The sequence below is a fragment of the Pan paniscus genome, chromosome 14 (assembly GCF_029289425.2).
Source record: "Pan paniscus chromosome 14, NHGRI_mPanPan1-v2.0_pri, whole genome shotgun sequence".
Lineage (NCBI taxonomy): Eukaryota > Metazoa > Chordata > Mammalia > Primates > Hominidae > Pan > Pan paniscus.
Window position 1 is genome coordinate 101742779 of NC_073263.2, and position 24674 is coordinate 101767452.

General features: G+C 40.5%; 1 protein-coding gene across 3 annotated transcripts in view; it reads left to right on the forward strand.

Moving 5' to 3' along the window:
- Positions 1-24674, forward strand: part of PCCA (propionyl-CoA carboxylase subunit alpha) — a 439968-nt gene that overhangs the window by 126668 nt on the left and 288626 nt on the right. For all 3 annotated transcript variants that reach the window (XM_034936916.3, XM_003832051.5, XM_034936917.3), the window contains exon 8: positions 20756-20792. In XM_034936916.3, coding sequence (XP_034792807.3) covers positions 20756-20792 — 37 coding nt within the window. The remainder of the gene's footprint in view (positions 1-20755; positions 20793-24674) is intronic.

Sequence of the window (24674 nt, forward strand, 5' to 3'; positions counted from 1 at the left end):
GTCTTCATTCCTGATTGTCTCTTAGTCATTGTTTAGGTCTTGGCTTAAATGTAAATTCCTCACATAGGCATTCCTTAACTGTCTTCATTAGATTAGGCTCTCTGCTGTATTTTTCCTTAGGACCCTACACTTAACTCATCACATTTTAAATCATTTATTCATTCATCTATTCAGTAGATATTTACCAAGTGCACGCAATTTGTCTGACACTGTTTGAAGTGCTGTTGATATAGTAGTGAACAAAAGAGACTGAACATATTTTTATGCCCTCAAGGAGCTTACACTATAGAAGGAAACAGATGATAAACAAATAATAAAACATATGTTCTGTGTTGAAACATAAGAGAAAAAGACTGCTGGAAGGTGGGGCTATATTCACAATTTTATATACAGGCATGTCTTCATATCTACAAGGGATTGGTTCCAAGACCTACCCCCTCAGATACCAAAATTTGTTGATGCTCAAGTGCCTTATATGAAATGGGGTAGTGTTTGCATATATCCTAGGCTCATCCTTTTGTATACTTTATTTTATTTTTTTATTTTTATATATTTATTTTTTTGAGGTGGAGTCTCACTTTATCGCCCAGGCTAGAGTGCAGTGTCATGATCTCGGCTCACTGTAACCTCCGTCCACCCTGGGTTCAAGCAATTCTCCCACCTCAGCCTCTCAAGTAGCTGGGATTACAGGCATGCACCACCATGCCCAGCTGTTTTTTGTATTTTTAGTAGAGATGAAGTTTCACCATGTTGGCCAGGCTGGTCTTGAACTCCTGACCTCAAGTGATTCACCTGCCTTGGCCTCCCAAGTGCTGGGATTGCAGGTGTGAGCCACTGTGCGCAGCCCTGCCGTATACTTTAAATCATCTCTAGATTACTTATAATACCCTAAAACAATGTAAATGCTATGTAAATAGTTGTCCCACTGTGTTTTAAAATATGCAGTATTTTTATTTTCCTCCCTTTCCCTTCCCCTTCCCCTCCCCTTCCCCTTCCCCTCTCCTTCCGCTTTCCCTTCCCCTTCCCTTTTTTGGGTTTAATCCGTGGATACAGAACCCAAGGATATAGAGGGCCAAGTGCATGTTTAGCAGACCATCTAAGGAAGTGGCAGGACAAGTCATGTTGCTATCCTGGAGAAGAGCAAAGCATATTAGGCAGAAAGAATAACAAGCGCAAGATTGTTGGTTGAGGTTGAAGTGTACCTGCTACTGAATAAACACCGAGGAAGCATGTGATTGGAATCATCGAGAGAGACAATTTAGAGATAAGGTAAAAAAAGATAATGGTGTAGTAGGGAGCTTAGATTTTTAGGGCCTTACAGGCCATTTCAGTATTAGGTAAATGTCTCCTTCCTACACGGAGCGTAAGCTTCTGATGGCAGGGATGCTGCTCTCTTTATTACTGTATCACATGCACATGGTGCCTGGCATATTGTCAGTGCTTAAGTCAGGGCTCAGTCAGTGCTCACTAGGTATTTGTTGAATGAATAATATTCTAGGAGATAAATTTTATACATATACTCATTTTATATACGTTGTCTGCCCTTTAGTACATATTGTTTAGTCACATCTATTAGAGACACCAAAAGAAACCAAAAACCAAGAGAAAAAATTAAAAGACAATAGAAACATATCCACATATGCTTCAGATATTGGAATTGGCTGAGATAACTACGATTTATATGCTAAAGAAATCCAAGGAAAATATGGAGAAAATAGATAAGTATATAAATAATTTCATCCGGGTATGGTGGCTCATGCCTGTAATCCCAGCACTTTGGGAGGCCGAGGTGGGCGGATCACCTGAGGTCAGGAGTTCAAGATCAGCCTGATCAACATGGCGAAACCCCGTCTCTACTGAAAATACAAAAAATATTTGAGTGTTGTGGCAGGTGCCTGTAATCCCAGCTACTCGGGAGGCTGAGGCCTGAGAATCCCTTGAACCTGGGAGGTGGAGGTTGCAGTGAGCTGAGATCATGCCATTGCACTCCAGCCTGGGCAACAAGAGCGGAACTCTGTCTAAAAAAAAAAAGAATTTCACAAGAGAATTTGAATCTATTTTAAAAATTAAATACAAGACTGGGTGCAGTGGCTTACGCCTGTAATCCCAGCACTTTGGGAGGCCGAGGTGGGTGGATCATGAGGTCAGGAGTTCGAGACCAGCCTGGCCAGCATGATGAAACCCCGTCTCTACTAAAAATAGAAAAATTAGCTGGGCGTGGTGGTGCGCACCTGTAATCCCAGCCACTTGGGAGGCTGAGTAGGAGAATCGCTGGACCACAGGAGGTGGAGCTTGCAGTGAGCCTAGATCATGCCACTGCACCCCAGCCTGGGTGACAGAGCGAAACTCCATCTCAAAAAAAAAAAAATTAAATAGAAATTCTGTAACTGCAAATATATGAAAATAAGGACTTTAGATAGACTTAACATTGGACTCAACCAAGCAAAATACAGTATCCATGTTATAGCATGTATCAGTTTGTGTGTGTGTGTGTGTGTGTGGCTGAGTGATATTCAGTTGTATGAATATACTTCTTAAAAAAATCCACCTGAGGTCAGGAGTTCAAGACCAGCCTGGCCAACATGGTGAAACCCTGTTTCTACTAAAAATACAAAAAAATTAGTTGGGCGTGGTGGCAGGCACCTGTAATGTCAGCTACTTGGGAGGCTGAGGCAGGAGAATCGCTAGAACCCTGGGGGCGGAGGTTTTTTTTGTGTGTGTGGCTGAGTGATATTCAATTGTATGAATATACCACTTAAAAAAATCCATCTGAGGTCAGGAGTTCAAGACCAGCCTGGCCAACATGGTGAAATCTCGACTCTACTAAAAATAGAAAAAAATAAGCTGGGCGTGGTGGCAGGCCCTGTAATGTCAGCTACTCGGGAGGCTGAGGCAGGAGAATCACTAGAACCCTGGGGGAGGAGGTTGCAGTGAGCTGAGATGGCACCACTGCACTCCAGCCTGAGCAACAGAGTAAGACTCTGTCTAAAAAAAAAAAAAAAAAATCCATTCATTAGTTGAAAGACATTTGGGTTACATTTTGACCATTGCAATTAGTATTGCTACAAATATTTGTATGCAAGTATTTGCTTATATATTTGTTCGTTTTGTTTGTTTTGAGATGGTGTTTCACTCTTGTTGCCCAGGCTGGAGTGCAGTGGCGTGATCTTGACTCACTGCAACCTCTGCTGAGTTCAAGTGATTCTCCTGCCTCAGTCTCCCAAGTAGCTGGGATTACAGGCACCCACCACCATGTCTGGCTGATGGGTTGTTTTTTTTTTTTTTTGTATTTAGCAGAGACGGGGTTTCACCATGTTAGACTGGTCTCGAACTCCTGACCTCAGGTTATCCACCCGCCTTGGCCTCCCAAAGTGCTGGGATTACAGGCGCGTGCCACTGCGCCCAGCCATATGTCTGTTTTTTAAGTTATTTGGGGTATGTACCCAAGAGTGGAATTCCTGGGTCATGTGGTAATTCTTTGTTTAGCTTTTTGAGGAACTGTCAGGCATCCAAACCTTTATGTACTCCCTTCTTCTTGTATAATCCACTCCTCTTCAATTTGGGTAGAACCTGTGAATTGCTTCTCTAACTAATAGAATATGGCAAAGGTGATGTGATATTACTCCCTTAATTAGGTTGCATTATATGGCAAAAGTGATGGGATGTCACTGCATTCAATTACATTATGTGGCAAAGTGGTTGGGTGTCACTCTTGTGATTATGTTTCATTATATAGTACTCGATCTTAACAGACTAGAGAACAAGATTCTTTTTGCTGGCTTGATAAAGTAAGCAGCCATATTAAGGAAGCCTACTTGGCAGTGAATGGTGGGCAGATTCTAAGGATCTATGTAAGGACAGTCTCTACCCAAGAGCTAGCAAAAGGCTGGGGTCCTTCATCATGCAGCTACAAGGACATAATTCTGCCAACTACCTGAAAGAGCTTGGCAGCAAATTTCTCCCCATTTGAGTCTCCAGTGACAATGCAGCCTGGTTCACTCCCTGATTGCAGCCTTGCAAACCCCTGAGCAGTGTATGATGAAATTATTATTATTATTTCCTTATGAGGTCTTGTCCTCTTTACCTTTTTGTTTTAGACATTTGTGTGAATTTGGGTAGGGGTTTGGATGTGTCATTATGAACCTTGACTACTCAGCCTGAATATTTCTACCAGTATAATTATATATTTTTTTGATGAGGAATGTTGCCTTTTTGATATCTTCAATTTGGACTTGATTTATTCCCAAGAATACTGATGTGTCACTGTCCAAATTATTTCTGGCTTGATGATGACTGGTGGAGTCCTCAAGGGTTCAAGGAAGAGACCATCAGGAGAGTGTTTGATCTGGAAATTCTGTTTACACGGGAGATTTTTCCTTATGAAACTAATGAATGTAGTGTCTCATAGGAAGGGAATGTTTCTTGGTTAAAGGTCCAAAGGTGACCGTTGTGTGCTGGGACATGGGAAATGCGACGGGTATTATCCATATCTGTCAACTGAGTAGTTTGTTGATTCCGAGGGAGAGCTTGTGGAACAATGGCAGGAATTAAGGTAAATATACTGCCACCCATATCAATAAAATTTTTACTTGTTTCTCCGCTAATAATTAGTGAAAATTCATTCTTGTGAGTTGAAGAGTAAAAGGAGAAATGGGTACTTGATTTGCTGTTAGAACATTTGCCTACTATCATTTTTTTCCCAATTCTCTTGAATAAAACAGAACAATTATTTTTCCATTGTAATTTCTTCTTACAATCTCTGCAGGTTTCTTTATCAAAAGACTGGTGTTTAATTTTTGGAGTGGGAGCATCTAGTTTTATCTTCAAGGGTATCATCTTATTCTGGGTCTTATACTGCCTTTGTTTTCAGGCTCTTTTGAAATGTGTAATATGGAGTTACATTGTTTGACAATGTGGTGCCTTCCCAGCCAGTTTTTGCTTGTTTATAACATTTTCTTTTTCTGGCTTAAGGCTGTTCACAAGAAGTGAGGAAGGAGCTGGGGTCACAACTACTTGAGGGCTTACTCCTGAATGCTAACTGAAGGTAGTAAGAGCCCACCCTGGAAGTCTCCAAGGGGCTTATCCTTCGTCTGCTAGAACAACTGAATTAGAGTTACCTGTTTTCACAGGAAAGATTTTGGTAATAGCCTTCAAAAGACCTTGTCCAATATTTACAGTTTCTTTTTTTTTGTTTTTTTTTTTTTGAGACAAGAGTCTCTTTCTGTCACCCAGGCTGGAGTGCAGTGGCGCAATCTTGGCTAACTGCAACCTCCACCTCCCGGGTTGAAGCAGTTCTCCTGCCTCAGCCTCCCAAGTAGCTGGGACCACATGTCTGAGCCACCATGCCTGACTAATTTTTTTTTTTTTTTTTTTTTGATATTTCTAGTAGAGACTGGGTTTCACCATGTTGGCCAGGTCTTGAACTCCTTACTTCAAGTGATCCACCTGCCTCGGCCTCCCAAAGTGTTGGGATTACAGGCATGTGCCACCATGCCCCGTCATTCACAGTTTTTCTAAACCCCACTGGCTTTCTGTGCATTTGGGGTCTGAAGTCACTCTCAAGATATTTGTTTCCCCTTTCTAATAGGTCTTCCTATTTCCCTCTCCTTGTTCCCCACTTTGTAACTATCCTTGGTGAAATGATGCCATTTATAAAGAGAAGACCATGAATTTGCATTACATATTTAATGCATTTAAAGAAACAGAAGTCTGACTCTGAGAGACCACAGACTTAGTCTGAGCCAAACTCATGGGAGTCTCCTAATGGCATATTGAATATGTTGTTTGTGCACCTCCTGTCTTGGGCTCACAGCCTAATGGTTGGCCATCTCTAACTGCAAACCTGACAGTGCCTTGTTGGTTTAAGATTTGGAGAGACTGTCTCTCCTAGGCCCAGACTTCCATGGACAAAGCAAGTCAAGACAGAGGAAAATACTCAAGGTTCCCAGGTAAATTGTATTCTATTTGGATGATGATCTGATGAAACCTTCTGAACTCACTGGCTTCTAGAGTCAGCACGAAGATGGGCTTATGAAACCTATGCCTGTCTTCTTTCAGGTGAACTTTGACTTATGGACTTAGAATAAAAAATGTTGAGGACAGTATATTAGTAATATGGGAGGTTTCTTCCAATATTAAACATTTTCAAATGTGATAAGAAATTCAGCGGGTCTTTATTCCTACAGTTGTTGAAAAGGAAATTGGACCTCTACCCAGTGTGACTCATCTCACCATTGTGGTTGGGGAGACCCCTGAGGGGGTCGCTCAGTGGGCCTCAGAGAAGCATGCAGATGCCAAATCTAAGATCTTGAACTGTGGCTTTTAGTGGGCTTCGAACATGTGTCTGTGGGTAATACACTTGGTTTTGCTTGTTCAACAGGTTATTTTGGTTATTTTCTTAGGAGGCTGCATCTGAATTTGCAGCCTCTGTTCTAGTAAATTTGGAAAATATGGAAAGGTAGACAGGAGAAAAGAAATCTCATCTTTTCAGTTTTTTTCCTTGTATGCATTAGATGATTTGTAACATCCTATTACACTCTCAAATAATGATTGATTCTCATTATCTGCACTAACGGCTGTTTCTGAATTTGTGACGCCACAACTGAACCTGCAGGTTATAGTTTTCAGATAAGCATTTACAAATAATTTTTAAGGAATGTCTTTTTGTTTCCCTGGGAAATAATTTTTTTTTTTTTTTTTTGAGATGGAGTCTCACCCTGGAGTGCAGTGGTGCGATCTCAGCTCACTGCAACCTCTGCATCCCGGGTTCAAGCAATTCTCCTGCCTCAGCCTCCCGAGTAATTGGGATTACAGACATGAACCACCATGTCCAGCTAATTTTGCATTTTTAGTAGAGACAGGGTTTCGCCATATTGGCCAGGCTGGTCTCAAACTCCTGACCTCAAGTGATCCACCTGCCTTGGCTCCCCAAAGTGCTAGGATTATAGGTGTCCAGGTGTGAGCCACTGCGCCTGGTGGAAATAATTTTTTTTGAGACAGAGTCTTACTCTGTTGCCCAGACTGGAGTACAGTGGCACAATCTGGACTCACTCCATCCCCGCCCCCTGGGTTCAAGCGATTCTCCTGCCTCAGCCTCTGGAGTAGCTGGGATTACAGATATGCGCCACCATGCCTGGCTAATTTTTGTATTTTTAGTAATTAGTAATTTTTTAGTAATTTTTGTATTTTTAGTAGAGATGAGGTTTCACCATGTTGGCCAGGCTGGTTTTGAACTCCTGAGCTTGGGTGATCCGCCCTCCTCAGCCTCCCAAAGTGTTGGGATTAGAGGTGTGAGCCACCGTGCCTGACTGGAAATAATTTTTAATACTAGTTTTATTTTTAGTTTGTTTTTATTTCTGATACAAGAGGCTGTACATATTTTTCTTTTAAATTTGGCTATTAATTTAGGTTTCTGGTATAGTGACTCCACATTCACTCGGAGCTACACCATTCACATTTACTAGTTTAGATACATTGAGTATAAGATTACTTTTGAGAATATCTATGCAGATAGAAGTTTGCTGATGGAAATTAATAGTACCGAATTTTGGATTATCTTGGGTTTTTAGCAACAGTTTTTCATTGGCAGAGTGCATATGCCAATTACAGGTAATTCTGTCTTTTAAAAAATGTTTAGTGTTCTTTAAAATTAGTCTACAGTATTTTTAAGACTAAATTCTTTTCCTTGGTAACTATATTCTATTTTTTTTCCCCAAGTAGTTTCCACCAGTTATGATACAATTTTAGTTTGTTACATTTCTCCTTCAAACATTTGTTCCTTTCTTATTTGAATATGTAGGATGTTACCTGGAGACAGTTTACCCATACCCCTTTAAAGCATTGTGTGCAGTACTTCAGTGGTCTTCTGCAACTCTTCTTTTTAATGGCTTATTAATCTGTCCTTGAATCATCCTTTTCCTTAGAGAGAAACTAATGTTTTAAAATGTAATTATCAAGTAATTGTTTGGTATCAAGTATTTGCCTTTAACAAATTTAATTTTATTCAACATTTCATTACCTTGATCTCAGGAACTGGAGAGCAGAGTGAAAGGCATGCACATTAAGATATTGGAGACAGGAATTGGGATCACAGCTTTTTTTTTTTTTTAAATCAATGAATAACATGCCACAGATCCTGCTTTCAAAGAGCTTAAAGCCTTCTGTGTCCGGAATTGGTGGGTTCTTGGTCTCACTGACTTCAAGAATGAAGCCGCGGACCCTCGCGGTGAGTGTTACAGCTCTTAAGGTGGCGCGTCTGGAGTTTGTTCCTTCTGATGTTGGGATGTGTTCGGAGTTTCTTCCTTCTGGTGGGTTTGTGGTCTCGCTGGCTCAGGAGTGAAGCTGCAGACCTTTGCAGTGAGAGTTACAGCTCTTAAGGTGGCACGTCTGGAGTTGTTCGTTCCTCCCGGTGGGCTTGTGGTCTCGCTGGCTTCAGCAGTGAAGCTCCAGACCTTCGCGGTGAGCGTTATAGCTCATAAAGGCAGAGTGGACCCAAAGAGTGAGCAGCAGCAAGATTTATTGCAAAGAACTAAAGAACAAAGCTTCCATAGTGTGGAAGGGGACCCGAGCGTGTTGCTGCTACTGGCTCGGGCAGCCTGCTTTTATTCTCTTATCTGGCCCCACCCACATCCTGCTGATTGGTAGAGCCTGGTGGTCTGTTTTGACAGGGCACTGATTGGTGCGTTTATAATCCCTGAGCTAGACACAAAGGTTCTCCACCTCCCCACCAGATTAGCTAGATACAGAGTGTCAACACAAAGGTTCTCCAAGTCCCCACCAGAGTAGCTAGATACAGAGTGTGCATTCACAAACCCTGAGCTAGACACAGGGTGCTGATTGGTGTATTTACAATCCCTGAGCTAGACATAAAGGTTCTCCATGTCCTCACCAGACTCAAGAGCCCAAATGGCTTCACCCAGTGGATCCCGCACCGGGGCTGCAGGTGGAGCTGCCTGCCAGTCCCGCGCCGTGCGCCCGCACTCCTCAGCCCTTGGGTGGTCGATGGGACTGGGCGCTGTGGAGCAGGGGGCGGCGCACATCGGGGAGGCTCCGGCCCCACAGGAGCCCAGGGAGGGGGTGGGAGGCTCAGGCATGGCGGGCTGCAGGTCCCGAGCCCTGCCCGGCGGGAAGGCAGCTAAGGCTGGGGGAGAAATCGAGCACAGTGCCGGTGGGCTGGCACTGCTGGGGGACCCAGTACACCCTCCGCAGCCGCTGGCCAGGGTGCTAAGTCCCTCATTGCCCGGGGCCGGCAGGGCCAGCCGGCTGCTCGGAGTGCGGGGCCTGCCAAGCCCACGCCCACCCGGAACTCCAGCTGGCCCGCAAGCGCAGCTAGCAGTCCTGGTTCCCGCTTGCGCCTCTCCCTCCACACCTCTGTGGAAGCTGAGGGAGCTGGCTCTGGCCTTGGCCAGCCCAGAAAGGGGCTCCCACAGTGCAGCGGTGGGCTGAAGGGCCCCTCAAGTGCCGCCAAAGTGGGAGCGCCAAGAGCGAGCGAGGGCTGTGAGGACTGCCAGCACGCTGTCACCTCTCACTTCTTCAGGAGGACTGCAAATATTCAGGCAATTGACTACATTTTGGTAATGCTAAGCTCAAGGCGCAGGGGCCTATGCATATAGGATGGGCATGTAACCTAGTTTTAGGTATCATTGCAGATTTTCCAATGGAAATGATAGCTAAGTGAAACCTCAAGTCTGAGTGGTAGTGAGTTAGCTGAAAAGTGAGATTGATGATGGACACAGCTCTAATGTCAGTGAAAACATCTTATTGCAAAAGCCTGGAGGTAAGAGACAGTGAGAACTCTGGAAAACTGCAGATTTGTAGTATGAGGGGCTGCGGTTAGAAAGGGAGCTAGAGAGAAAATTAGGATCCAGATATGTATGGGCTTGAATGTGATGTAACTTATTTTGAAGGCTATTCTTGTGGTTTGGGGAGCCTCTGAATAATTTCATGCAGAAGAGTTAACATGACAGAATTGTGGCATTAGAAAACTCATTTTGGTTTGTTGTGTGGAAAATTAATTGGAGCATGGCAAAACTTGAAGTTGGTAGACAAATTAGGATCCTCTTCTAATCCAGGATAGAAACGGTAGACCCCTAAAATAAAGTATTGTATGCAACAAAGTAGATGGTGTTGAGAAAGATAGTGGAAGTGGAATCCATGGGATTATGTGATCTGTTCAATGTCAGGTGTGAAGTGGAGGGAAGGATCATTGATGATTATTTTACTGCATTTGGTTGTAATACCTATTAACACACCAGTTTCAGAAGAAATTTATTTAATGTCTTTTAGTTCTAATTGTTTGTTAAGAGGAAATACTAATACCCATTTACACCACAGAACAGAGTATGGCCATGTATTTGAATGAGTTTTGTAAATTAGGCAGTGTAGATTTAAAGTAGTAATTGTTTTTATCACCTAATTAGCCAGATTTTAAAAACTGCACTCTTGCTTTAGCAGAAGGAGGCAAATAACTAAAAAAGCTAGTGTGAAGGAAATCATTTAAAAAAGACCCTAAAAACAAAAACCAAAAAATTGGAGACAAGCTGTGTCTCAGCAATTAGAAAGTATAACATTAAACATTAGTGTATTTGTCCCTGCTAAACCAAGAAAAATCAGTTTTCCTGATGAAGCCTCAAAGGTTTTATATTTTGGAAAAAAAGACTCAATTATTTTTACTATGCTGTTTTTACAATGATAGAAAAGTGTACTAAATTTTAGAAAGCTTTTTTTTTTCTTTGAGACGAAGAGTGTCGCTCAGTCACCCAGGCTGGAGTGCAGTGGCGCGATCTTGGCTCACTGAAAAGCACCACCTTCCGGTTTCAAGTGATTCTTGTGCCTCAGCCTCTCAAGTAGCTGAGTTTACAGGTGTGGGCTACCACACCTGGCTAACTTTTGTGTTTTTAGTAGAGATAGGGTTTTGCCACGTTGCCCAGGCTTGTCTGGAACTCCTGGTCTCAAGTGATCCGCCTTCACGACCTCCCAAAGTGCTGGAATTGCAGGCATGAGCCACTGTGCCCGGCCGAAAGATTTGGAAGTATATTAAAACAGAAAGAATCTTCTGCCTGACTTTGAGTTAACTGGATTATGTGGAAGCTAGAAAGCCATTCCTGAGCCCAGGATTGTTTAAAAGTTTCTGCTTTACTTTATATAGGAATGCAGAATAGTTTGAGGACAGCTTTTAGGGTACAGATATAACTCTTACCTGTAGTGTCTTGAAACAAATTATTATTTTTTTTAATAAACAGTCACTGATTCCCTTCTAGAACCAGCTGAGGAAAGTAAACTCCTAAGTGACTTTCATATGAATGGGTAGCAGGATTCTCATCCACAGAATAGAAAATTAAGGATTGGTAAGTAGGCAGTAGCAAGTGAGAAGGATGTCTGAATCATGAATGGTGGTCGGCGTTGACACTAATACCACTATCAAAATGTATGGGTGTTTAGCATCTGGGAAGAATGATTCGAATGTGCCTGTCTTTGTTGTAGTGTTTTCTGCGCTTCCCTGTGTTTTGCCCTGTTCACCAGCAATACCGAGTTCGTAGATCGTCTGATCCAGTGCATTATAAGAGAGGAAGTACATGTTTTTTCCAGTATTGTAGCGCCAGGGTTAGTTCTATGTTATCTAGGTCCAGAAGATGAGTAATGACACAGGATATAAGAAGTAAGGCCAGGCAGGGAAGGTACCAACATGGTAGTTTGGGGTGGCGGGCTGCCCATTTTCTCATAATTACTAACCTTAATTGAGTACCTACTGTGGACCAGGTACTGTTCTAATGTGTTTCAGCCTTGACTAATTTCATCTTCTTAATAACCCTATGAGATAGATACTGTTATTATGTCCATTTTACAGATGAGGAAACTGAATACCAGAGAGGCACTCTAGTAACTCAGTCACAGTCACAGAAGCAGTATTGGAGCCCAAGCCTTCTGGCATAGCGCCTGTGTTCTTTTTTTCTTTGAGACGAAGTCTTGCTCTGTCGCCCATACTGGAGTGCAGTGGCACTATCTTGGCTCACTGCAACCTCCGCCTCCTGAGTAGCTGGGATTGCAGGCATGTGCCACCACGCCCGGCTAATTTTTTTGTGTTTTTTTTTGGTAGAGACGGGGTTTCACCATATTGGCCAGGCTGGTCTTGAATTCCTGACCTCAGGTGATCCGCCTGCCTCTGCCTCCCAAAGTGCTGGGATTACAGGCAGGAGCCGTTGTGCCCGGCCCACACCTGAGCTCTTAACTGCAAGGCTTGGTTACCCTGCAGGCCATGTTCTAGGTATTAACAAATAAATGACATTTGCAGAAAAGGCACCAGATTTTTGTTAACTCTTTTCACGTTTTTTCTGGTTAGTTTTTACTACCATTTAGTTAGTTTTTGTAGCATCATCCACCACTCCCATCATATTCACAGTTAAATAGTACTTTTTACTGTTACTATTCTTGGGTTGGGTGATAGAGCCCACTTAATGTGAGTTGTTTTGTAATAGAGGAATAAGAGGAATAAAAGAAATGGGTACTGGTTTGCTTGGTTTCTTTCCCTTTTCTCTGTTTCTTAAGCTACTCTTTTGGCATTGTATTCTTAGTACTTTCCTGTAACTCTTTCCCCATCCGTGCTCAAAAGAGTTAAATAGCTTCAGAACCTGAGTGTGCCTTCCCTCAGGACAAGCTGGGATTACAGAAAGAATGGACCACCGGGTAGTTTATCACTTAGAAGAATAGAATAAAATGATATCATTGGACTCTTTTTTTCCTACCTCCTGATTGGAAACCATCAGGAATACCATCATCTGAGCATTGTTGCTGACACATTTTTAACTTTTTTGTGTACTTTTTGTTTTCTCAATTGTATTACTTGTGATATGAAAATAAAACTGTTCTAAAGACTTCAAATGAAAAAATTTTAAGGGAAAATGAATAGCATCAAATTTGTTTTTATCACTTCTGCTGAAATTTTTATATTTGACTTTTTCTTTTTTTTTTTCCAGACAGGGTCTTGCTCTTTCACCCAGGCTGGAGTGCAGTGGTGCCATCTCGGCTCACTGCAACTTCTTGCCTCCCAGGTTCAATCAATTCCCCTGCCTCAGCCCCCAGAGTAGCTGGGATTAAAGGCGCATGCCACCACGCCCAGCTGATTTTTGTATTTTTAGTAAATATGGGATTTCACCATGTTGGCCAGGCTGGTCTCGAACTCCTGACCTCAGATGATCCGCCTGCCTCAGCCTCCCAAAGTGCTGGGATTACAGGCGTGAGCCACCACGCCTGGCATATTTGACTTTTCTTCCACTTTGGGGAGGATTATTATGTAATGTGTCAGAAATTTTCTTTTAATAAATTATAGGATATTATTGAACATTACGTTAACAGAGTTTATTGTTCTAAGCCCTTTCATATTTTCATGTATTGTGTGTCGTGTAATCATAGATGTGAGAGCTGTCTTAAGAATATTTTAAAGAGTGTTAAGAATAATCAGCTCCACTTTTTCTTCAAATATTGCCAAGCTGTATTTGTGAAGAGATAATGTTGTTTTGTTTAAAATATATTTATTTTATATAAATAAAGAACAAAGGCTGGGCGCGGTGGCTCACTCCTGTAATCCTAGCACTTTGGGAGGCTGAGGTGGGAGGATCACTTGAGGTCAGGAGTTCGAAACCAGCCTGCCAAGATGGTGAAACCCCATCTCTACTAAAAATACAAAAAAAATTAGTCATATGTGGTGGTGTGTGCCTGTAATCCCAGCTACTTGGGAGGCTGAGGCAGGAGAATCGTTTGAACCTGGGAGGTGGAGGTTGCAATGAGCGGGGATCGCTCCATTGCACTCCAGCCTGGACAACACAGTGAGACTCTTTCTCAAAAAAAAAAAAAAAAAAGCACAAAGTATATTTAGTAAAATAAAGTTTAACCTTTTACATTTTTATGAAATAAAGTTTGATATCTATACATTGAAATGAGCTGCTTTCTTTTGTTTTGTATTATAACTTAAACTTGTGGCTTTTCAATTTGAAAACTTACTGCCATGTAGAATTTGATTTTTTTTTTTCCTAATGCAACACTTTACTTAAAAATTATGGAGTAGAACTATATTTTTTAGAAGAGCAGGTTTTACAAAACTTAAAATTCAAACTCTGGAAGTTGCATGATGTGGTGGAAGAAGTGCTGGACTGAGAATCCCAAAAATATTGGGCTTGGTTTTGCCCAATGCCAACAGTATTTCACTGAGTGCACCTTATTTTAAACTGAAGCGAAACCGAAGTGTAACAAGTAAAGTAGAGGTTCCTCTTCAAAGACTTTCCTCCCCATCTAATTAGGAATAAATAGTAACTTCTCTTAGAAGCAAAATTTATTCTAAGACCTGTGCTAACATGCTTAAATATCTGCTAGCTGTAATAAAGAAATCAATGTACTTTATGTTCTTAGCTCCCACAATTTAGCCTAAATATTTGCCCTGGCATGCTTATACTGGTCCAAGCAAGCATTAGCTCATAGCCTGTTCCTCTTCCTTATTTGAAGGTGTTTTTACCTTTCTCAGCATTCCACAAGTTACTTCCTCCTTCCTTTGTTCTCCTCTGCCGTTGCCTCTTTTAAAAAGTTCTACGTTGTTAGCCAATTGGGACAAATACAAAATGTGAGGTCCTGTTCCAGCCAATGGAAACCGGACACAGCAGTAGGGTGGGCGCCTCAGGTTGCAAATGACCCTGTCTCCTTTGTTCAGTGTACTCTCATGGCAAAACTGCTGGCGAGTGTACCCTTTCTGCAGAAAGGAAACATGGCCTTGCTGAGGAAATTAAATCTATGTTCCAGTGCTGTTTCTTTACGGCACTGGGGAACAAGCATTTCTAACAGAAGCCTGTCTGGTTCTGAGTCCCTGCCCTGAACCCCTGCCTTTGGATGTCAGTTAACTCACTTATAAAACCGCTGCTCTGGAGATGAATAGTTCTGTTGGCATTTGTGAGATTGTGTCTTATCCTAACAGACTAATTTTTATGGAAGCTGATGCGGATAGTTGTTTGTTCATGGAAGAAATAATGTGTTGATTGCGTTAATTTGCTAAACTCTGGGGCTTTAGTAGAGAGTAAGACAGCTAGTTGTTGCCCTCATGAAGATTAAGTGTGAAAAGGGCTGCATAATTGCAGGGCGTGGTGTATGTGTTCATGTGGCAATGATACCTAGCCAGGTGTGGGAGGACTGGAAAGGCACTCTAAAGAAAGTGGCAGGCTGGGCGCGGTGGCTCATGCCCGTAATCCCAGCACTTTGGGAAGCCGAGGTGGGCGGATCACCTGAGGTCAGGAGTTAGAGATCAGCCTGGCCAAAAATGGTGAAACCCTGTCTCTACTTAGAATACAAAAATTAGCCGGGTGTGGTGGTGTTTGCCTGTAGTCCCAGCTACTCAGGAGGCTGAGGCAAGAGAACTACTTGAACCCAGGAGGCAAAGGTTGCAGTGAGCCGAGATCGTGCCACTGCACTCCAGCCTGAGTGACAGACTCCATCTCAAAAAAAAAAAAAAGAAAGAACATGGCATTAGCTGAAACTGGAAGCATGCCACCCTGGACTCTGGGAGGAAATGGTCATTTTCCTGTCACCCAGACTACTGCCTCCCAGCCTGACTCTTCAGATCCCTCTTGCCTCTCAAAGTGTTCATTTGTTTGTTCATTCATTCATTTATTCTTCCAACAACTGTTGGTTGAATAACGACTGTGCCAGGCACGTGCTCGGGATTTGAAATACCTGACTTGAACCAGCTGGACAAGGGTTTCTGTCCTTATGGAGCTTACATTTTAATGGGCTAGGGAGGTGCAGAGGGTGGACAGTGCACATCGTAAGTAAGCAGATGCTATGCCAGAATTCTCCAGCCTGCAACCAGAGCGAGCCCTTCATTTCCTTGCTCTGAGGCTACAGTTCAGTTTCTCTCATGCGGCTGTGAGGCCCAGCCTTCCCCTCGCCTCTCTCTTCAGGTCCCAGACACTGTTTTTCACTACGCTTCTATTTCTTAGGTGTCTTTTCAGTTACCACGCCTGAGAAAGTTTTCAGGAATCTATTTTTGGATTAGAGATCCCCTGTTGTCACATGCCCTCTTTAAAACTTGTACATAACATGCACCACATAATCATTCCTTAGCTGCTGTGTGGCTGTATTTAAGGTTTGTCTTTTCCACCAGCCTGTAAATTATCTGTTGGCCAAGATGATGTCTTTCTTGTTCCGTCCCGTGTCTTCAGGGCCCAGAATTGGGCCTATTGTAATAAAAGCTGGTTTGGTAAAAGGGGAGAGAGTTACTGGCTGAGGCTGGCTGAACTGAGAAGGCTGTGCAAGGCTGGGGAGCCTGCCTGGGCCTTGGGCTGCAGGGTAAGATGCAAGATGAACAGGGGTGGGGCTGAGACTCATGCTTAGGCAGACAGGATCAAGTATTGAAACCAGCCTAGGGAGTTCAAACTTGGTTTTGAGGCAATGGGATGTCATGAAAAGCTTAAGTGATTTTGGGGACTCCTAGTTTGTTTTGATAACATTTAATATTCTCAAAATCATTAATAATTTGATAACTTCAGGCATGGCTGATTTAATTTTTAAACTATGAAAATATGAAGTATGGAATTATGATTCTTATGGTAAAAAAGTTCAACGTGTACCTAAGAGCATACAATTTTAATTTCCCTTTTCCTACAACTTTTAATCCTACCTTTTACATTTATTTATTTATTTATTCTTAAATATAGACAAGGTCTTGCAATGTTGCTTAAGTCAGTACAGAACTCCTGGGCTCAAGTGGTCTTCCTGCCTGGGCCTCCTGAGTAGCTGGGATTATAGGCCTGAGTTACCATGCCCGGCTGTCTGTCCTACTTTTGAGCAGTAAATCGGTTTCTGTAGCTGTCTAATGCTTAAACTTTCCTGTGCGTTCAAATGTGTATTTCTGTCTTAATGTAGGTAAGGTCATACTCTGTGTACTCCAACTTGCTACCCCCGCCCCCAGTATATACTTTATTTTGCTTATGTTTACAGTGTAAGAGTTACTCTCTTAAAGCTTAATTGTCATTCGTCATTGCCTTGTATAGAACCAAGGCATCTTGGACCGTGTACCAAATCCCATAAGACCTGGCCAGAACAGGGCCACGCCGTCCATACCTCCTTATCTTGTGCTTTGCTGCCACTTCCTTACTGTGTTTCAGCTTTAGCTGCCTGATATTCTTTCCCTATTAAATTGCTTCCTCATCTAGGATTTTTATATGTGTGGTTCCCTCTGTCTAATGTTCTTTCTCCCTGATCTTTCCATGGTAGCTAGCTGTTTATGTTTATGTGTGTGTGTGTGTGTGTGTGTGTGTGTGTGTGTGTGTGTGTGTGTGTGTGTGGGTGGTTTTAGAGACGGAGTCTCACTTTATTTCCCAGGCAGGAGTGCAGTGGCGCCATCATGGCTCACTACAGCTCTGACCTCCTGGGCTCATGCAATCCTCCTGCCTCAGCCTCCCAAGTAGCTGGGACTACAGGTCCCACCACCACACCCAGTAATTTTTGTATTTTTTTGTAGGGATAGAGATCTTGCCATGTTGCCCAGGCTAGTCTCAAACTCCTACCCTCAAGTGATCCTCCCATCTTGGCCTCCCAAAGTGCTGGGATTACAGGTGTGAGCCACTGTGCTTGGCCTGGCTAGATGTCTTTATCCTTAGGTTTAAAATTTTACTCCAGAAGGGCCCTTTCTGAGCAGCCTGTCTGAAAGAAGTTCTCCCTAGTATTCTTGCCTGAGTACTCTGTTTCTATGTAACATTTATTTTAGTTATCAATTGATTTGTTTATTTTCTGTTTCTCTCATTAGTTTGTAATAAGCTCCATGAAGGCAGAAGATGTATTTCATGTAGTGTTGCTGGGCAGATAGTTATTGAATTAATGTATAAGTGGTTGAATAAGAACATATAGATCAACTGCATTCTTTTTAAAGGCTAATATTTCATTTTATGGATGTACCAGTCCTTTGTTGAAGGCTTACTAAATTGTTTTTCAGAATTTTTTTCTTATTAAAACACCACCAACGAATTCAAAATAATGAATTTCTTTGTATGTCTCTCTGTGTTCACTCATGTGGGTATATCTGTAGGATGACTTCCCAGGAGTAAAATTTCAGAACAAAAGATAACGTGTCCTCAAACTTTCGGTAGATACTGACAATTTCTTTTTAAAAAGATTATCCCATTTTCTATGACACCAGTAATATGAGAAGTATTTAACTTTGTCATCCTGGCCATTATCAGATTTTAATTTGCTAGAGGAAAAGTGAGATCTCATTGTTTTAATTTGTATTTCTGTAATTAGGAGCAAGGCTGAGCACAGATATTGTGCTTCTGGAACTGTTTTTCTGTGAGCTTTTAATTTAATCTTTTGTGATGATTGTTGGTCCTTTTTTTAGTTGATTCAGAGTTTGATTAAAATTTTTTAAACTTATGATGTTATAGGCAACCTTTACAGTGTGATGTCACTTAGTGCCATTGAATTTGGAGCTATATAGGGCTTTTTATCTCTTCAAAAGTAATTTTGTAGAGCCTGATAATAAAACTTCATGTTCTCAAAGACCATATTGGAGCTGAGTGTATAATATTTAGTAGTTTATTATTGAAACAGTAATAGAGCTTTTAATGTCCAGTGCATAATAGGTCCTCAGTAAAGTATTTTTGGATGAATGAGTGACAAGTGAAAAGTTAATTTTTAAGGCAGCTTGATTTTATTTGAAAGTTCATTTAGAAGAATCTAATTTTCATAGTAAGAAGACTTAGCATGCTGTTGAGTTGAAAGATAAGCTTGCTTTGTGGCATGCTATAGAAGTGTTGGATTTGTGGCAGTGGAATTTTTAATTTGCTGTGTCAGATATAGATATGGCTTTATATATCCATACACACCCAGCTATAACATGTATATTCAAATAAGTGACAAAATATGTCTAATGAATTTTTGAATTACCTTTTAAAACTTGCCTGTTAGTTCTCTCAAGTGATGAACTTTTTACAATAGCAGTTTATTTTCTCTCATCACGTTGGAAAGAAATGTTAAAAGTTTTCTTCTAGGTTTATTATAATCCAGTCTTCATCAGCCATCACTCTTCCTGTATTTTGTTCAAGAGGCACTAATTGTTCGCATTTGGCAGGTTTAACACTTCCTGACAGAGAGGCTATTAAGGGGAAGTATTCTCCAATAACTGTCACTGGCTGGAACAAAGAACCTTCCAACTCAATGTGTGGAAACCACTAACATTCTTAAATGACCCTTTTCATGGATTTTCATCCCTTTAAGCTAAAATTTGGAGAATGTAGGGTCAGCGAAAACAGCAAGGTGTAATAAAGCAGTAAACCTTGATTTTGGAAGGCATAGGGTGGGAGATATAGATTTATCTCTGACTTGAAAACAATTGTTATTTGGAAAATCTCATTAGCAGATGTGACTGCTTGGAGTAAAAAAAAAAAAAAACAACTTAAAACTGATGTCGCTTTCAGGACCCCTTTGAACTTAACAAGCACCTATTTGTGGAGCAGACTGGCTAATGAAAGGAAATTAAATTTTTCTGACAACTTCCCCTGCCAACCTCCTTATTCAGGGGATGTTATTAGGTACTGAAGAACTTTAAGGAAGATTTTTATTAGACATAAGTGAACCAGTTATAAACATCCCCCCCGCCCCCTTCTCGGAGGATTCTGACATGGTTGCTCTACATTTTAAATGTATTAGCTTAAAAGCTTAAAAGACACTGGGCTTCACTTCAGCATTTTAGTCATTTTCTAAAAATTCAGTCACACTTACCAGCTGTGGTTTCAAAACAATATTGTCAGTCTTTGTGGTAGTTTAGTTTGTGTCACTGAATTACACAAACACACACACACACACACCACACCCACACCCACACACACGAAGGAGGCTTAGATTTCAACATTATCTTTATTGTTATTTGGGGAAATGATTCAGCAGTGTCCTGTGTTGGATGTGTTAGGTGAGGGTTAATGATCAGTGAAATTACTTAGATTCAAGGGAAGTTTTTGTCTTTTCATCTTCTTAGAGGTAGAAGTGGCATTGGTTAATATTTAGCAATAACTAATCCTTAAATGGATAAACTTTTACCCCTTACTGTTTAGGAAGGTATTTTCTTTCTTTTGCTTTTTGGAGTTTTTTCCTCCAGTAGTTGGTTCATTGAAATTAAAGTTTTAATTTATGTAACAAGATACAATTGTAGAGATAAAATATGTACCTGAAAAAAAAAGAAAGAAACAATAGAAAAGAAAAGGTAATGCAGATTACCAAAAGGATTTTTTGGAACAATTCGTAATTCCTGTAGGTACTGGAAATTAACTTTTATATTTCTGCAAAATTGATCAACTACTCCCAAACAATAGAGAATCAACTCCCCCTGCTGACAGAATCTAGGAAAACATGACACATAATATTGGACAGAAACAAGCTGGCTGCGGACAAGCTTTAATGACCTGATTTATGATTCAGTATTGATTGTAAACATCTAAATTCTGCCATTAAATTCCGGCAACTGCACCAAATCATTGGCAATTCTGGTAGTGCTTCCTGCCAGCTCATTTCAACTGCTTTGAGTTTCTTAATATAATAATGATGAGGTAGAATTTACATTCCACTTATGGTATTAATTTTACATTTCTCTGAATGAAAAGGGTTAGAAGGTAGTAAAATTGAACATTAAATGAATCGGAGGAGACAGTAGTGCAATATATGACTGCCCTAAAGACATTGTGCAATGCCTCATGGGATTAATGTTGAGTCTCATTTCCTGCTTTTACAGGATGCAGAAGAAGCTGTCAGAATTGCAAGGGAAATTGGTAAGTCCTTAAATTAACTTTGGTAGGATTTCTGTGTCTTTCAGCAGATACGGTTGAGTCAACAGGTAATAAGTAATTCCCATAGAGCAAATAATACTTTAATAGTTTTAGATTTTGATTACTTGTTGCTCTGGAAGAATGTATCAGTTGAATTGCCAAATTCTATTATTAAAGGAGACTTTAAAGAGTAATTTGACCTTAACTATACATAGCTCTTTTGTAAGATGAGATCACAGGCTAATTCAAAGAAGGAATTGTCTTAAGAATTCTAAAGATTGGATATAAGTTTAATGTCAATTTATATGTACATAGTTGAATGTGGTTTGTTAAAATTAAGAACATTTGGATTAAAATGAAGATACCATATGTGACATAGTTCTTTAAGTTTTTGCCTTTTGCTAAGATGTTAGGTATCAACTTAATCTTGTTAGATGGGAAAGATAAAATAGATGTGGGAAATTAGAACTGAATGATCTAAATTGGAATAAAAGGTAGACTGGAGGAGTTTTTAATGGCTGTTTTACATGTACTTGTATTTGGGCAGTGTTTCCCAACTTTTTAATTTCTTTTCTTTTTCTTTTTTTTTTTTTTTAAGATGGAGTTTTGCTGTCATTGCCCAGGCTGGAGTGCAATGGCACGATCTCCGCTCACTGCAACCTCTGCCTTCCAGGTTCAAGCGATTCTCCTGCCTCAGCCTCCCTAGTAGCTGGGATTACAGGTGCCTGCCATCATGCCCAGCTAATTTTTTGTATTTTTAGTAGAGATGGAGTTTCACTATGTTGGCCAGGCTGGTCTCGAACTCCTGACCTCAGGTGATCCACCCGCCTCAGCCTCCCAAAGTGCTGGGATTACAGGCGTGAGCCACCACCCCCGGCTCGCAACTTTTTAATTTTAAAAATATTCTTGGCGGTCATGAGAACTATTTTTGGTATCTGCTAATTGAGAAAATGTGTAAGGGCATGCTATTATATGGATTAACAACATTGTTAAATAACTTTGCAGGTTTAATAATCAAATCAGTAATTGTATACATTTGACAGAAATTTGTACAGATGAGAGAAATTAGGCAATGCTTGTAGGGATCCCAGCGTCTTCTCAGCATTCCTGCACGCCTCAGTCCAAGCATCTCATCGTGCCACACGAACATTTCTGTAGGCCTGTTTTCTCACTAAGATTATTTAGATCTATTTTCTACCTCTAGAGAGCATTTGATTTGGCAAAGTTCATATAGTTGTGATATGTAGAAATATCTTATTGGTCTGGAAGTGATCACTTGTACTAGTAAGCGTGTTCTTTGCAAATGGGACAGTCTAACTTAGCAGGTCTTTAGTGACCTGAAAAGCAGTTTGGCTTATTGCATCCTTGTTTGTAGTTGGTTCTGTCTAAATTATTTGGGCTTTGCCCATCATTAAGTGTGTTTTGTTGTTTGCTTGGCAAAAATCTATCTTATTGATATAGGTCCTGGATTTAAGACCAGACCGTAGAAAATCTTATTTTATCTGACTACCTCATCTCTTCATTTTTTTTTTCAGAATCATTAACATTTCAAAAAGCATATCAGTACTTCATAGGAACATTTGCTCGACTGCTAAATAAATTGGACTATATAGAACTGATTCTGTGGTTTCTTTATGGAGAAAAATCAAAAGTTTCTGTTCATGGTTTGAAATCACTGGTATTCCTCATTGCCTAAGAGGCATATAATATACCTACTGGCTTTTGAGGATAGTTTTCTAAAATAGTTTAATTCCATCCTGTCAGACATCTTTACATTTAAAAAGCTCTTTTTCTAGTTCTAGGTTAGATATTATTATCAACCTCATTGGATATAATAATACTGTTATTATTATTATTACAGTATCTACATATAAAAGGACAATATTTAGAGAAATTTAGGGAAATAAAGGGATTAGAAGAAAATTTACAGTTACACTGCAGTGCCACATTTTGAATGGTGAATTTTGGACTTGCGAGCATTCCCTTTGTGTAAATAGCAGGCCGTGGATTGCTTTGCTTCCTTTATGCCTTTTCTTCCACTTTCTTTCTTTCTTTCTTTCTTTTTTTTGAGACAGACTTTTCACTCTTGTTGCCCAGGTTGGAGTGCAGTGGTGCGATCTCTGCTCACTGCAACTTCTGCCTCCCGGATTCAGGTGATTCTCCTGCCTTCGCCTCCTGAGTAGCTGGGATTGCAGGCACACACCACAATGCCAGCTAATTTTTTTGTATTTTTAGTAGAGACGGGGTTTCACCATACTGGCCAGGCTGGTCTCGAACTCCTGACCTTAGGTGATCTGCCCACCTCAGCCTCCCAAAGTGCTGGGATTACAGGCATAAGCTAATGCACCTGGCCATTTTCCACTTTTGTTATAACCTGTCACCTTTAAGATAACCAGCTCATCATGATGGGCCTCTGTCTAACTAGTTCTCATCACTTTGCTTTCCTCCCTCAATATTTTAATGCTGTGCTTTACCTCCTTTTCATTTTTTATTTTTTCCTACTGAAGTTACCTAATCTAATCTAAGTCTTTTTTCTTTGTACTTGGGCACATCCTTTATGACTCCTTTCTCTTTCCTGTCCTTCTTCTAATTCTTCCCCAATTACTCTCTCTTCCTTGTGAAATAAATGATAGCAATCATGGCTATTAAGTATAAGAGTACTGGTGTTTTGCTTATACTGAAAGAAAGGGAAACCATAAAATTTGAGGTAAAATAAACCATAAAGAACTAGGGTCATCAGCTCTTACAAAGCTTTTAGAATTTCTCTGAAAATCTCTTCTGAATCACCTCAGAAGCCTCGCATAAAATCTTTTCCTTGAATTGCTACTTTCTAAAGTAAATTAAATTATGTTTTATTAAAGTCTGTTGGCTTTCTGTGTTGTTTGATATTTCGTAAGTTTTTTACTACTGATTTTATTGAGATATATCACATTTTAACTATGATTATGATTCCATGTGAAAATGTGTTCCTAGTTCTAAACAACTGATTTATAATCAAACCTTTGAACCTATCCATTTGTAAGTTGTTGATTGTCCATGTGTTATACCTATTCATAGAGTTCTCTCTTAATTCTTTCTGTGTTATGTGATGAAAATGAAATTTATCCTGTTTTATGTGATTTCCTCCTCTCTCATGTCTTTGCTTTTCTTCTGGAAACATTAATCTATGCTGCCAAAGTAGGAAACTCACTGTATTGAGCATTGATGAATTAAGTGCCTTTTACATAATGGTAACTCCAGTTTATGGAGCATTTCTTCCTTAGGCCAGGCACTTTGGAAATGTTGTTTCTAATGCTAATTCTTGGGTTTAATTATTTTTGTTTACATTTAAGGAAACTAATGATTAGGAATGATAAGTAATTTGCTCAAGGTCACAGAACTATCGAGTGGTGGACCCTGGTTTAAATTTAGGTTTATTTGACTCCAAAGACCACAGACTTTTTATTATACTGTGTCTAAACCAATGGGATTAGAGGATGGCAGCTAAAATTTGAGCGACTACTTTGTGTAAAATACTGTAAGGTACTCAAATGTGTTATACATGGAATTAAAGAAGCAGACAGTCTCCTATCCTTGATGAGGTGAGAGACAGTTAAGACTTAATATGTTACTTGTGTGTATTTGTTTTTTGGACTACCTAGTTTCTCTCATTCTTGTTCCTGATTTTTTACTTTGACCTATCTAAGTTGAGAGATACAGAGCTATTGATCCTCAGTTTGTCTTTAACCTCAATGATAGACAACAGTAATCAGTGAGCTTGATTTCCATTGAAGTTTGATCTTTTTACTGGGCCAAAGGTCCTTAATACAATCAAGTCAAAATTGATTCTTGAAAGGAAAATAAATTGTGAATCTAAAACCTGTCCTTTAACAACTTCCAGATTAT